The 15,207-nt window shown below is 37.8% G+C and overlaps 1 protein-coding gene across 1 annotated transcript in view; it reads right to left on the reverse strand.

Moving 5' to 3' along the window:
* The window catches only part of LOC129244074 (neogenin), a 48,361-nt gene that overhangs the window by 10,594 nt on the left and 22,560 nt on the right, over positions 1–15,207 (reverse strand). The window contains exons 4-9 of the mRNA XM_054881688.1: positions 9,824–9,950; positions 9,610–9,765; positions 9,307–9,516; positions 3,477–4,816; positions 3,299–3,399; positions 3,093–3,224 (exon numbers count right to left, since the gene is read on the reverse strand). Of these exons, the coding sequence (XP_054737663.1) occupies positions 3,093–3,224; positions 3,299–3,399; positions 3,477–4,816; positions 9,307–9,516; positions 9,610–9,765; positions 9,824–9,950 (2,066 nt within the window). The remainder of the gene's footprint in view (positions 1–3,092; positions 3,225–3,298; positions 3,400–3,476; positions 4,817–9,306; positions 9,517–9,609; positions 9,766–9,823; positions 9,951–15,207) is intronic.

Consider the following 15,207-nt stretch of genomic DNA (forward strand, 5'->3'; position numbering starts at 1 on the left):
GTACAAATGTAGGCCCGCATGAATATAAATAAAAGGCCGTATTGTGCCTTAACCTTTTTGCATCATTCGACGGAATAAACCGCGAACAAAAACTCTCTCTTAGCACCAAGAGCGAATAGTTCGCGCAAATAAAAGCTCTCTCTTAGCACCAAGAGCGAAATACTCCGCGCAAATAAAAGCTCTCTCTTAGCACCAAGAGCGAATAGTTCGCGCGAACAAAAGCTCTCTCTTAGCACCAAGAACGGAATAATTCGCAATAAATTATTTATTTTATTAAAGTTTGTGGAAGATAAATCATTTTGGTAATCCCGTAACGTTTTTTTCATTAGAACAAACTGTAAAAGTCTTGCCGACGCAAGGTATTTTGAGTACATCGCGCATTTCGAGCGGTGATGCAAAAGGGTTAATCGAGAACTAAATACAGTAGAAGCCCGATAAGTACAATTGGAAAATTTCAGCAATGATTGCACTTAGCGAAAAATTGCACTTTTGCGAATTTCTGCTGTGAATCGAGGAATACCTAGGGAAAAATATTTTAACTCTATTCAATGCAATTAATGAGCTCAAAAGGTCGATATTCAAGAAAAATGAACACACGGAAGGACATATGAGTGTGTGCTCCAAAATTCAATTATTTTTTTTGGAAAAACTTTGTTATTTTCGATTGCGTTTTCCCGTAACACTTTTCAAGTGCTTTTGATCGGATATCATGCAAACAAGCGATCTGATTGAATGACAGTACATCGTTCTGTTCACCCCATTTCAAAATTGTATTGACACAGCCAAAAATCGATTCATGCTGGACTTTTTCGGTTGTTTCTTCTTGAGTAGTATCTTCGGGCTCATTGGCTTCGCTATCACCTTCATCTACTCCTAATTCCAAAACCCAATTGCGGATTTCATCTGTGTCTGCTTCACCCACATAGTTTTCGACCATCTCATTTAACCGTTGTAGTCCTCCAACAAGAAGGGGGTCGTCAATTTCGATATCCAATGGCATATCGTCTGGATTAGATTCAATAATCGCTTCAACTGTTGGGCTTGTACCCAATACGCTTTTCCAGCATCGTTTCAGGGAGCAAATTCCCCCATGCTTGGCTCAACATGATCACGGCGGTTTTCAAATCAATTTTCTTCAATAGTTCATGTAATGAAGAATCTTTTTCACTAATTATGGTTTCCGTTAGCAATGTTTTGTATTGAATTTTTGTTAAGTTAATAACACCTTGATCCATTGGCTGTAAAATCGCTGTGCAATTGGCCGGAAAATACATCACTTCGATCTCATCACAAACTAATTCTTCTTCGGGCGGATGAGATGGGGCTTAAAGGGGGTGTAGGGTTTAGCGCTAAAAAAAAACACTTTTTTTTTGAATTTTTTACAGAAATATGGCTTAAGATACTTTAATAAAATCAGTTGCATGTTATTGTACATCTTTTCAATAAGTTTTTAAAAAATATTAATAATAAAATATTGACAAATAAGCCCATGACAGAGTTTTTTTGGAGATATGTTTTTCGAGAGGTGCTCTGCGGTGCCAATCGGTATTCGTCGTAGAATCATCTGAAACTAAAAAAGTCGAATTTTTCAGTTAAAGTATGACGTAATGCTCCCCCCCTACATTAATAAAAATTTTTTTTTTTTCATTTTTGTAGTTTTGGTGGCAAAAAAACGTAAAACGAGCATTTTTGGCGAAAAATTTCGCCATATTTGTAAGTGAAAAACAACCTTAAAAAAATAAAAATAAAAAAAACAGTGTAGGGGGGAGGTATTTTTGATTTAGAAAACGTGTGCCAAATTTGAAAAGAATCGGTTGAATAGTTTCGGAGTTGTGATTGGCACCGACTTTTAAGAAGTCGTTTCGGGAAAAACGCGTTTGAAAAAATGACTCTGAGAAATTATCGATGCTCCGCATTCGAGGTAGAGTGCCTACAAAGGCTATAACTTTGAGAGTTCTGCTCCGATCCACTTAAAATTTTGACACAACATTCTTGAAATGATTTACTATAAGATGAGTGAAGAAAAAAAATTTCGATTTTGTGAGCCCCGTTTCATCAGCATTATATATTTGTGATGTTACATATCCTTTTTCAGCGATTTTCGCCGTCAATTTTTCCTTAAATGACTCAATGGCTTCTGGATCACAAGATAATGATTCACCAGTCACAGTCAAATAGCGAAGTCCGAAGCGCGTCTTGAATCGCGAAAACCATCGATCACTTGCATTGAATTGTTCTCCATCCTTTTTTATTTCATCAAATATTTTTAATGCTTTGCTTTTCAATATCAAGCTAGAAACAGGAGCATTTCGTCGCTGCTGATTCATGAAAAACTGGTACAAACGCTTCTCGGGCTCTGGATGATTGCCAAACCGCAAAGTTTTCCGTTTATTTCCAAGTGAAAATGAATTGTATGCATTTTCTTTTAATGAACGGGATTGTTTTTTTATTCGGCAAATCGTTGCGCAATCAACTTTGTATTCGAATGCAAGATCTCGTTGTTTAACGCCTTTTTCAATTTTTTGGAGAATCTCATCTCTTTCTTTCAATGCAAGAAAATGTAGATTCTTTTTCACTTTTCCCATGATTTTATTTGATGAAAGCAAAAAAAAAAATGATTCAAACTCCCAACGATTGTTTTACTCTCAAGAACCAGCTTGAAACTAACGCGTGTTGAATGTCACAAACGATTCGATGCCATATTTTATGATATCAGCGCTACAATTTTACAGTTATTTGTAAAAATCAAAAATCACAAAGCGTGAGAACAGTGTTTTTGGTCGCAATAATTCCGAGAGCCATAACTGTGCATAGCTATAAAGCTGTGTCTTCGCGCGTGATGAACGCAAATACATTGCCGTATTAAGTAAAAAATTTCTTGGAACAAGAATTCTTTTGCGCCCGAAAATTGCAATTTATTGCTCTTTTCGAGTTTTCTATGGACTCAAAATCGAATTGTACTTTCCGCGAAATTGCAGTTATCGGTATTGCACTTATCGGGCTTCTACTGTATAATATTTTTTTTTAATGCACGAGAGGCTGCAATGTTTGCAGCAGCCGCTCGGTAGTTGATTTGATTTGTTGCGACTTACTCATGTAACCGGGCACATATGAACGTTTGTCCAGCGAATTTGTAACTGGCACTGGCGTATCTACATCATACTCATGCACCACAGAGCGTGGCAATGTTAAGGCACCGCTACTCGAAGCACCGTCACTACAAACTGCAATGAAGAAATTTACGGAGGCCATTTACAAATTAGGAAAACCACGCAGCAGATTTACTATTTCAACTTACCTGGCGTTGTGCTGTGTATATTTTTATCTATATTCTTCAGCTCCATCTGATCGTGATGTATCCAAAGATCCGGTGGCTTTGGTACACCAACATTTTGGTAGCTATTAAAAAATTATGAAATCGGTTAGGAAATGTTTCTCAACCAAATAAATTCACTTAGTAAGAATAGTGCACTCACTCTTCGTACCTCTTCTTGTTGTGATCGGGTGTGGATTGCGGCTTTCGTCGACACACTAAAACCAAAATGGCCGAAATTACGATTACCACGAATACAACAACGCCCGCCACTGAGTACAACACAATTTCATTGCTAATGCCCTTAGCAATGGGCTTCGGTTCCTGCATCACCACCGTCGCTGCGGTCGTATAGGCGACAAGCGCCGAGAAGGGCGCATTGCTGATGCCCTTTCCAACACGCGCTTGCACTTTGAAGTAGTATGTGGTATAGGGTTTTAAGTTGGGCAACATCATCATTGTCTCATCGCCTGCGAACGCCTCAATGGACCACTCACGATCACGTTTCGTTGTGTCGGTTGTGAAGTAGATGTTGTAGCCCGTTATTTGGCCCAGACTGTGCTTGGGTGGCAGCCATTGTAGAATGACATTTTGTGGATTCTGCTCATCGGGTCGCACGGTCAGCTCGCGCGGTGGCGTGATTGGCACATTTTGATAGGTACTGTTCAACACCGACATGGACCAAGCCGATTCACGCCGCCCCTTTACCACTTTGACTGCAAACTCATACTGTGTGTTTGGACGCAGATCGTTGATCATGCAATTGAGATCGGTGGTGTTGTGGTAGCGATAGCGACTAGAGCCGGAAATGCCGTAGCGTACAGTGTAGTGCCGATTATCGGTGACATGTTGGTTTTTGCTCAGCGTGGTGTCTATCCAGTAGACGACTATCGATGAACTGGACATGGTAATGGCGCGCAGGCCAACTGGCACTTCTAGCGGTACTGGTATATCGAGTGGTTCCTCGTCACGTGTTTTAATGTTGTCATAAATTGGCGGACCGTCACCTTTGACGTTGCGTGCACGCAGCGATACCACATATTCCGTATTTGATTCTAAATTTTTCAGCACATAGTAGCGTTCAGATTCTTTTAGTTCGATTGTGTTCTCATCGGGTATACCACGACCCCAGCCTAGTACATAGCTGCGTATCTTGATTTCATGCTGCTGTGGTGGGCCCCAATGCAGCGCAATGCTATCACCTCCCGGATGTATGCCGATCCAAACCGGTTTACCTGGCACCTGAGTTTCGTCTAGATCATTTTCAAGTGTCATGACACGATTCCATTCCGTAAATGGACCCGAACCATTCACTGTCATAGCAGCAATTTTAATTTGATATTCCGAATGCCGCTCCAAGCCATTCAATTCGAAGTAGCGAATATTTGCTGGTGTACTTTTCACTTGGGGTGTATCTTTCAGTTTACGATAGCGGATTTTGTAGCCTGTAATTTGGCCGTTGCGCTCCTCTTCAGCTGGCGGCTCCCAGTGCACAGTGACAGACTAAACGGAAATATACGTCAGGGACTTATTGAAAAATGCTTCAAAAATGAAATTTGCTTAGATATAGTAAAGGAAAATATGTATAATAGCCATGCATTAATAGATATTCAAAAGGAATGTGTAAAAAGTGAATAGAGACCTCTTCTACTCGCCACTTCTCTGCTCGACTAACTTAACAAACAATTTACTCGTGATTTTACTTTACTTTACTGGCCCAAGTGTTACGCGTCAACGCGTGGTAAACAGATCAGAATAATACTTTGTACTCGTAATAGCAATTATGAGACTCGAGACTAACTCTGGTGGCGTACAGATAGAATGTAACATTCAATGACGTGATGTTTATGTTTGATCTGACTATCTGTGTACGACCTCGGCTCGTGATATTTACGTTTGGCCCGATTATCTATTCACGAGCCTGGCTCGTCATATTCATGTTTGGACCAAAATTTTCATCTCGAGTCAGACTCGTTAAAGCACGGCAAGGGGTCAAACTGATATAACTCATCTTACAAACAAATGTAATTTTAGGCAGCTCTATTCCAGCGTTCATTTATATCTATTCGCCACTCACTAACGCATGGCGAAAAGAATAGTCCTTTTATCAAATGAAAATTAGTCGTCTTTGTTAATGTTTGCAAGCAGGCTAATGTCTTCGTTAACGCCAAAAATTTATCCATCACTTGAACATTGACGGAACAAAATGACAGTTCGATGCAAGAAAGACATTAATTTTATGCTGGAGAAATTTTGGCCAGCACAAATTATCCATCACGAAAAGATGTGATCTGGAAGCTATGATTGAACTTTTTCTAAATTTCCAAATTTATTTTTTGTGCAATCTGAAATTTGGTCACTTTTGTCCGTACGCCGGTTTGAAATTTGCAGTTTATAGTCAGAAAAAGTAAAATTTAAATTTTTTTAACAAAAACCGTGAGTATATGAAGTAGGTACATTTAAGGTACTTTCTTTGAAGAACAGAAAAATTTGTAAACAAACTCAGCAGGTATGTTTCTTCTACTTGCTTTTGCACGGTGGAAAAAATTGTAAAAGTATGGTTTATTAATCGGCTCTCAGCGATTTTAAAGGAATCAGCTGATTTGCTGACCTAACAGGGGATGGTTTTTTTTATGGGAAAACTGACTTTGTTGGTGATACGAGTATAAGAAAAAATCAACGCAGCCACCACCCAATTTACTTCGATGCCGCTTGAACAACGACTGATTGGAAAAGCGTACGAATACATGTGAAATGAACGGGCATAATTATGCTGCATAAAAAATGAGATATTTCTCAAAAAAACAAAAAAACAAAAAAAAAAAAAAAAAAAAGCACTAATTATGGCAAAGAAATATGCTAAAAATATTTGTTATTTTTAATTTTCCATCCTAAGATATTAAATTGTATTGTTTTTTTATCGATATTTGGTAAAAATTAAAAATTCTAATTTGGTATAGCAACCCCGCTACTTACTCTCATAATTTTGCTTCGGATAACCATACCTTGTAATCTGTCATTCATGGGTTTTTTGCAAGTGATGAAAAATTTTCCGTTTCTTAACTTTTTGCTTTTTCTTCTCTTAGAGAAGATAGAGGAGAATTTTGCTTACGCTCTTCATATGCACTAATGGCTGGTGATGGCCAACGATGATAGATTTACTAGGTTTGACCAATAACTATTGTGAAAAACAAAATTGTGAGGAGAACTTCGGCTGCTACGGTGCGAGAGATTCGCCAGCCGAATTCTGCCCGATCATTTCATATATTCACACACTCGTCCAGTCAGTCGTTGTTCAGACGGCAAGAAAGTGTCATTGGTTGATTCTTTTGTATATCACTAACACAATCTCAGTTGTTTTTTAAACCTACCTCAAGTGACGGCTGATTCGAATAACGGTCTGTTAAAGAGCTCACCTTTGAAATTTTTTCATAAAGGGGTGATGACTAATTTTATTATCGAACCCAACTATTGTTATTAGCGTAATTTTCTTTAGTTTTTTTTAATTGAAAAATATGCCACCGTAGCCATGGCGGTACTTGTTGTGAAAGTGAGATTTGTATGCAAAGAAAAATTAAATGCCTAAGAAAAAATTTCAGCTTTCGCCCCGGAGTGAGTCAAAAGTAAATCCAAGGATTTTTTTTAAATTATAAAATAAATAAAAGATACCAATTTTTTATTTTCCAAAGATATAATTATTTATGTGAAAAAAAAAATGTAGAGGAGTGGAGCTTGAGAAAACTTTATATACATTAATCTACAAACACAAAAACAGCACCAACAATTTTTAGAGTGCTTGCGTCTTTTGGCAGCGATGGCAAGACACATCAGGCACTAAGGCAGCAGCAGTAGAGTGCCCGATTTGCCTTTTTTCTTAATTTTATGTGTTTATAATCTACCAAACCTGGTTTACATTTAACTTTGTTGTTATTTTGAGAATTAAGCAAGAACAAAATATACACAAAAAATTAAAAAAATATAAAATAAAAAATCAAAAAGGAACTGGGATTAATCTCTAAGCAAAGTAAAGCAAATAAAAAATGAGTAAAGTGAAGCAAAATTAACGTGAAATAAAGCAAAAGAAGTCAAAGTAAGAGCAAAAATAAAGCAAAGTAAAGCGAAAGAAGTCAAAGTAAGAGCAAAAATAAAGTAAAGTAAAGCAAAATTAATGAAAGCAAATTAAACGTTAAGTGAAATAAATTAAAGTCAAATAATCGTAAAGTTAATTAAGGTAAAGTAAACGAAAAGTAAAGCAAAGTCAAGTCAAGTCAAGTAAAGTAAATTAAACGTGAATTAAAGTATGACAAATTAAAACAAAGTAAACGCAAAGTAAAGTAAATAAAAGCAAAATAAACATAAAATATAGTAAATGAAGTAAAGAAAATTCAAGTAAAGACCCCCCTAACTTAGGGGGTTAGGGGTAGTCAGATTAAAAAAAAAAAATGGTTTTGTTTTTGTATTTTCTTAAAAGTATAATATTTAAAAAAAAAATGTGTGAAAATTTGAAGTGAATCCGATAAATACTTTTCGAGTTATTCAACAATTAACAAAGGGCGCTTGGGCGCTTCGGAGCCGACAGCAAAACTTTAAATCCGTTTTTCTCAAAACTATGTTTTTTGAACGGGTGATCACTGTAACTTAAAAACCGCTTCGTAGATTTCGATAAAATGTATACTGCTTTTGAAAAACATAAAAAACTCGTGCCTGATCAAAGGATTTTTTTTCAAAAATTTCGATTTTTTTTAACAATTAACTGTCGGTTTTTTTCTCGAAAAACTGAAAAATATTTCCTGAGGCCGCCATATTGTTCATTAAAAAAAAAAGGTTCGATCTGGCACAAGAGCGATAACTTTCACAATTATTAATTTTTTTGTTTTGAAATTTTGCGAAAGCCAAGTCGAAACATGATGTATCAGGTCAGTGGGTCTATGCACTACAGACGGTCGATTTTTTTTAAGTGCCTCATTCTGGTTTGATAGCTGATGGGAATAATAATCAGAAGTTATCATCTGGTTTGGTTCCAGAAGTTCATAATAAACAATACCGGCCATATCCCACCAAATAGACAGGAGAATCTTCTTGGCGTGAAGGCCATCTCTAGCGGTCGGTTCTGATGTTTCATCTTTATCTAACCATTGGCGTTTGCGCACAGGATTATTGTAAAGTACCCATTTTTCATCACCAGTAACGATACGGTTCAAAAAACTTTCATTTTCAAGCCGTTGCAGCAGCTGAGAACACACATTCACTCTCTGCTGAAGGTTGGCGACGGAAAGTCTATGCGGAACCCATTTTCCCAGCTTTGAAACCTTTCCCAACTGAACCAGGTGTCGAGTTTGTGAACTGTTCCATGCGATGAATTTAACCTCTGAGCTATTATATCGACTGTTAAATTTGGCTCAGCTTCCACGAGTTCGAGCAAGGCGTCGTCGGAGTTAAAGACTTCAGGACGACCAACGCGCGGGGCATCCTCCACGTCGCAGTTACCACTTCGGAATTTTGAAAACCACTTTTGCGCAGTCCTTACACTCACGGTATCCTCTCCGTGAACAGAGTTTATTTCCACAGCACCAGTTCTTGCCTTTTTACCACTTTTATAAAAAAAATACAAAATATGCCTCTTATACGCGTTCGAAGATTCCATTTTATTTTTTAACAACACGCGCTTCTATCCGCGAATAAAATCACTTGTTGAATGCACAATATATCAAAGAAAATATAAATAGTTCCGTTATATTCCGCGAATAATTTTTTGTATACAAAAATCGTACAAAAGTGAAATTATGTGTAAAATACGCACGTATTTATGGACTGACCTGATATTAATGCTATTTTTTTTATTTTTGTAAAATAGAGCAACTGACTAGCAAAAAAAAAAAATTATTGGAAATCATCATTTTTTCGGACCTCTGACTATCCCTAACCCCTTAAAGTAAAATTGACTAAAGTAACACAAAATTATGCACGGAGTTCAGTAAAATTTCTTAACTCACCGTGGAGCTCGTCACTTCAAGCGTTACATTATTGGGGGGTTCAGTTGGTGTGGATGAGTAAGTTTTGACTTTTATTTCATTTGAGGGGTCACCCATGCCATTCTTGTTGAATGGCACCACTGCAATTGTGTATTCGGTAAACGGACGAAGCTCAGAGAGCACAGCACTCAAAGAGGTGCTATCGTGATACATCTCAGCGCCACTGTCATTCTGAAAAAAAAAAAAAAAAAAAAATATTACAACACATCAGGACTGAGTATTACGCTAGATGCATGGCATTGACCGATCGGCGGCACTGCATACCTCAGAATAGTATATGCGATACTTCAGAATTTCGCCATTAGTTACTGTCGGAGGATCCCATTTTACGAAAATCTCTCTTTCGCTGGTCGCATGCCCATCGACGTTGCGTGGTGGGCCAGCGATATTCTCCTCCGGTTGCGTCAGCACTTCCAATACCTGTAGAATTACAATACTGTAAATTTGTAAAAAAATAAGTAAAAAAATTTATATCCACCTCAGAAGATTCACCAGCTCCAAAGTTCGTATTGGCCACCACGCGAAATTGATATGTTTTGCCAGGCATCAAGTTTTGGATATTCACCTGTTGATCATCGTGGGATTTGGTAACGATTTTTTGTTCACTATAAATGGCGAAACAGCGAAACGAATGAAAAATAAAAGTAATTATTGTATGTTGAGAATAATAACAATGCTTATTTTACACATGAATGTACTTATGAAATATTTTCCTTAGTGTATATTTGTACGTATGCATGTATGAGCAAGCGAATACTCATTTAACTTATTCTACGGCCTTTAAAATTCCCTAAAGATCTTTAAATTAAGCGAATATATGTCCTTTGTAAACAATTTTGGCCGATTTTTTCGCACGCCACCTCATTTCAGGTGTTTAGTAGCTGCTTAACATCCAAATGCCATTGTTTCTGGCAAGAGGTTATTTGTTTGTCGTCTACCCATGACAATTGTGACGCCACCACAGCTCTTTCACCAATAATGGGCCACTCAAATACCAAGTGGGTGGTGTGTCTGGTTCTCAGTGCGCTTGAATAGATTCGGAGCATTTTCCTGTTGCCAATTTGACAAAGGGGCAAAATATAAAATTATTGCGCAAAATAAAAAAGGAGCTCAGAAAGAGGAACTACATGAAAAACAGTAAATTGCGTTTGCCAAAATAAGGAAATTCTACTTGGCAATTTGCAAAAGCTGTTTTCAAATTAAATCATTGAATTGACGTTGGTGCCAACGGAGCAGAAGCAGTCTGGATTCGAACGACTTCCGCCGCGAGGCAGAAGAAAAGACATTGACAATTCAAAAGTGAATGGGAGAAGTGAAAGCAAAGTAGTGTCGACGATTTGTTTTTAATATGAATTTTCACATTTTGCCTTCATCTGGAAAATGAATCACTTTATTGGCTTTTTGTGTTCGCTAATTGAAAGGACGATTTCTGTGTTCAAAAGTAAGTAAACGAAATAGAAAACCGATAAATCGCGGGCATTGCAAACCATAAGAAAACTTCTGCTTTTATGGGATATTAATTTATTAGCGATTTATATAGGGTCTTTCAAGTACGTATCTGTTTTTTAGATGCAAATTAAATACACATTTTGAGTTAGAATATTCGAATATAAGAATGCGTTAAATAACTAAAGCACAGACACTTATTGACGACAAGTTTTGACAATTTATTAGGTGCGCAACTAAGTTTTCGCTGTGTTGTAGATGAAAATACAACTTTATTCTGAAAAAATGGTTACAAGTGAATCATTGAAAGTATTGTCTATCGCTTGCTACTACTTTTTCCCATCTTTCGGGTAGATCTCGCATACCGTCGCGGTAAGACTCTTCATCTTTTGAGGCTATCCACGGAGCAAGCCATTTTTTGATGTCTTCATATGAATGGAACTGCTGGTCAGCTAGATCATGTCCCATCGATCGGAGCAGGTGATAATCGGACGGCGCAATATCTGGAGAATATGGCGGGTGTGGTAGGATTTCCCATTTCAGTGTTTCAAGGTAGGTTTTAACGGGTTTGGCAACGAGAGGCTGAGCTTTGTCATGCTGTATAATCACTTTTTCATGCCTCTCCGCGAATTGCGGCCGCTTTTCGCGCAGTGCTTGGCTCAATCGCATCAATTGAAGTCGATACAGATCCCCAGTCATGGTTTCGCTTGGTTTTAACAGTTCGTAATAAATAATAATAATAAAAAAAAATAACTTGGTCTCTCACCAAATAGGTACATAGCATAACCTTCGCAGCGTGAATATTCGGCCGAGGCGGCGACGTAGAAGCATGACCGGGCAGTCCCCATGACTTTATTTTCTTTGGATTGCTGTAATGAATCCATTTTTCATCACCCGTCACGATGCGATGAAGAAAACCATTCCTTTTTTGCCGTGGGAGCAGTTGTTCACAGGCGAAACGTCGAAAAAACGACGTTCAACATTTCTTGGTTTTAACTCATAAGGAACCCAAGTACCCTGTTTTTGAATCATTCCCAAAGCATGCGATCGCTTGGAAATGGATTGGCGGGTAACTCCTAATACTGAAGCAAGCTCCTCTTGCGTTTGACACGGATCCTCATTGAGCAATGCCTCCGATTCAGCGTCTTCGAAGGTTTTTGGCCTTCCTTCACGCGGACGGTCGTCAACATTAAAATCACCGTCTTTGAAGCGACGGAACCAATCTCGACACGTTGTTTCACTTTAAGCAGCATCTCCATAAACTTTTTGTAACTCTCGATGCGCTTCAGCCGCCATTTCCGCAACAACACTTCCCGCAAATGACGATTATTCGGCACAAAATCAGACATTTTCACAAAACCAAAAGTATCTGATACCAAAACAAAATCACTAACGTGTCGAATCAGTTTGTTTACCATATGTTTAAGTTTGGTTTATGCCGTTTTGGTTATGTTACAATCGACTAGAACACACCGCTGGCGGCAACTATTGACAGACAGCGGGAACTTAGTTGCGCACCATGTATTTGTCTTTTATTTATTTCATAATTTTCAAAATTCAATGGACTATAAAACTGCCCACTCGAAACTTTTCTAAAAACTCAGATTGAGCGAGATCTGTCAATTAGCTTGTTTTTGGCATTTAATTATATCAGTCAACTGCAGGTGTGTTCTGCGATTTTAACTATGGATAAATAATATCGAAAAAAGAATTTGTCTTAAATTTTGTGTTTTGAACGGGAGTTCCTGTGCCGAATCGTTGAAAATGTTGCAGAAAGCCTATGGCGAGTGTGCTTTATCAAAAAACACGGGTCAACGAGTGGTATAAGGCTTCTGTAGAGGGACGAGAACTCATAGAAGATTTGCACCGATCTGGTCGTCTTCAACGGATGAAAACGTTGACAAAGTCAAGGAAATGGAGATGGAAAACCATCATTTGAGGGAGGTAGCTCGTGACCTTAGCTCGTAACATTTTACACCATCAATTTGGCATGAGTCGCGTGCCTGCTCGACTCTTTAAAAGAGAGTTGAATTTCTTTCAAAAAATTCATCCGACGAAGGTGGCTGAAGGCATGCTTGAGCAAGTGAATTCGGACCCAATGTAATGGACCAGACGAGGAATATGAGTTTGGCGTGCAAACCAGTCAACAGGCGGCTGAATGGCGCTATCCTCATGAGCCGAAACCCCAAAACACCACGTCAAAGTCGGTCAAAAGTGAAAGTCACGTTACTCGTTTTCTTTGATTATCGTGGTGTTGTGCACTCGCAATTCCTTCCAAATGGTTCTACGTTAAATAAAGACTATTATTGCGAAGTTATGCGAAATTTAATAGAGAGAATGTGAGTAGGAAACGGCAAAATTTGTGGAATGAAAACTCTTGGATATTGCACCATGGTAAAGCACCGTCTTACAAGGCTCATATTGTGAACACTTTTGTGGCCAAAAACTCGACAAATATCATCGAACAACCATCATATTTACCAACCACCGGGTTTAGCCCCCTGCGACTTTTTCCTTTTCGCAAAACTTAAATTGCCTCTCCGCGGACGTCGCTTTGAGTCGATAGAGGCTATTAAGGAGAATTCGCTTAAGTAGCTGAAGAAGATCTCTTTAAACGCATTTAAAAGGTGCTTCGATGACTGGGACTAATCGTTGGCATTTTGTATTGCTTCGAATGGAGCCTATTTTGAAGGCGATAAAATAAATTTTGATGATTCAACAATTATTTTCCGTTTTATTGAACAATTATCGGTACTTTTTTGACAAAATGTATGCCCAACGTACTTTGAAACCATTGAAAGTTTGAAAATAGGCCTGTAGTTCGCAATGTCGTTTTTATTCCCAGCTTTGAATAGAAACTTTCTAGGCATCTATGAATTGTTCACAAGCTAACGATTTATTAAAGATTAGCAGAAGTGTCTAGGCAAGAACAGAACATTATTTGACAAAAAAGCTGATAATCCATCAACATCCACTTCCCATGAACTTTTGATGAGCTGAATACCATCCCAAATATCATCAACATTTGGCTTCAGCGGCGTTTTAATTCCTTAATACTTTAAAAATGACATAATCAAAGGATTAAAGTGGGAAAAAATTTCTAAATATTTTTGTGGCGAAAGCGTTTTTCTCGAAACTACATTTTTGAAGTCGGCCGAACGCATAAATCGAACAAATGTTGAGCGAATGACTTGAAATTTGAAATGTATGCTCACAATTACATTCCGCATGGACGTAAGGATATACTCGTGTCACATAGATTTTTAAAATATTTTCGAAAAGTTTTTTTTTTTTTAATTTTTAGTTAAAAAAATATAAAATACATATATTTGTTCACTGGAAACTAAAATGTGCTGGTGCGGTTGGTTAGCCTCGCGCTCTTCCGCAAAAGTCTTCATCGAAGAAAAGTTATGCATTCTCCATCTTCTTTTATGATACTTTGAAAAAAAAAAAAAAATTTTATACATTTTCTATATTAAAAAAAATATATATATATATATAATATATATATATATGTATGCAAGGTGAAGTCCAAAATAAACAAGACTGAGCTAAAATACATAGAAACGAAAGGAGCTTTGGTCTGATAACTTCGAGTTTATTTATTCAAAATAGTCCCCTCTGGCCTCGATACACTATTTTGAACGATCTAAAAGATTTTCGAAAGAGTTTTTCAGGGCATTCACCGGAATGCCCATCAGGATATCGGCACAAGCCTTTTGGACGGCCTAATGCGATACAACAAACGCCAATATAGAAAAATGCGTTGACGGTTTGGTCCGTTCGCACGAACTCCTTGTGGACAATTTCCTTGGAATCGTAAAAACAAATGAGCATCGACTTAATTTTTGAGATGGACAATCAATTTCCAAGAGATGGACAATCATCGCGATAAACTTTTTTCATAAATTTAAATGCTGCGTTAAACGTTTTAACGATTTTAAAACAAAATTTGATATCAGCTCTTTGTTCGAAACTCATTTTTGTACTGATGACACAGACATACTGACACTTTTGACGCAATAACTTCGCTTCCACTGAACCGAATGTCAGCAAGCTTTTTGTGGACGTCGACTAGGGATGTAACATCCAACGCACTAACTCATTAAAAAGATATTTTTTTTAATGATAGCGCCATCAAAAACATTTTATGAGCCAGTCTTGTTTCTTTGGACTTCACCTTGTATATATGCATATTAGGGCGGGTCGATTTAAAAATCGCTCATTGCTCTGTGAAAATCGTATTCTAGGGATCAAATTAAGAAACTTTGCCGAAGGAACCATACCTCTAAAACGAATTCTGATGTCCCCCAATTTGGGTCGAACGAAAAATCCCACTTTGACCCATTTAGAGTGCTCCAATCGAGTCTAAATGTATGACCGACCCCCACTAACTTTGGACGGCCGATCCACCTA

This window comes from Anastrepha obliqua, chromosome 4 (assembly GCF_027943255.1).
Source record: "Anastrepha obliqua isolate idAnaObli1 chromosome 4, idAnaObli1_1.0, whole genome shotgun sequence".
Lineage (NCBI taxonomy): Eukaryota > Metazoa > Arthropoda > Insecta > Diptera > Tephritidae > Anastrepha > Anastrepha obliqua.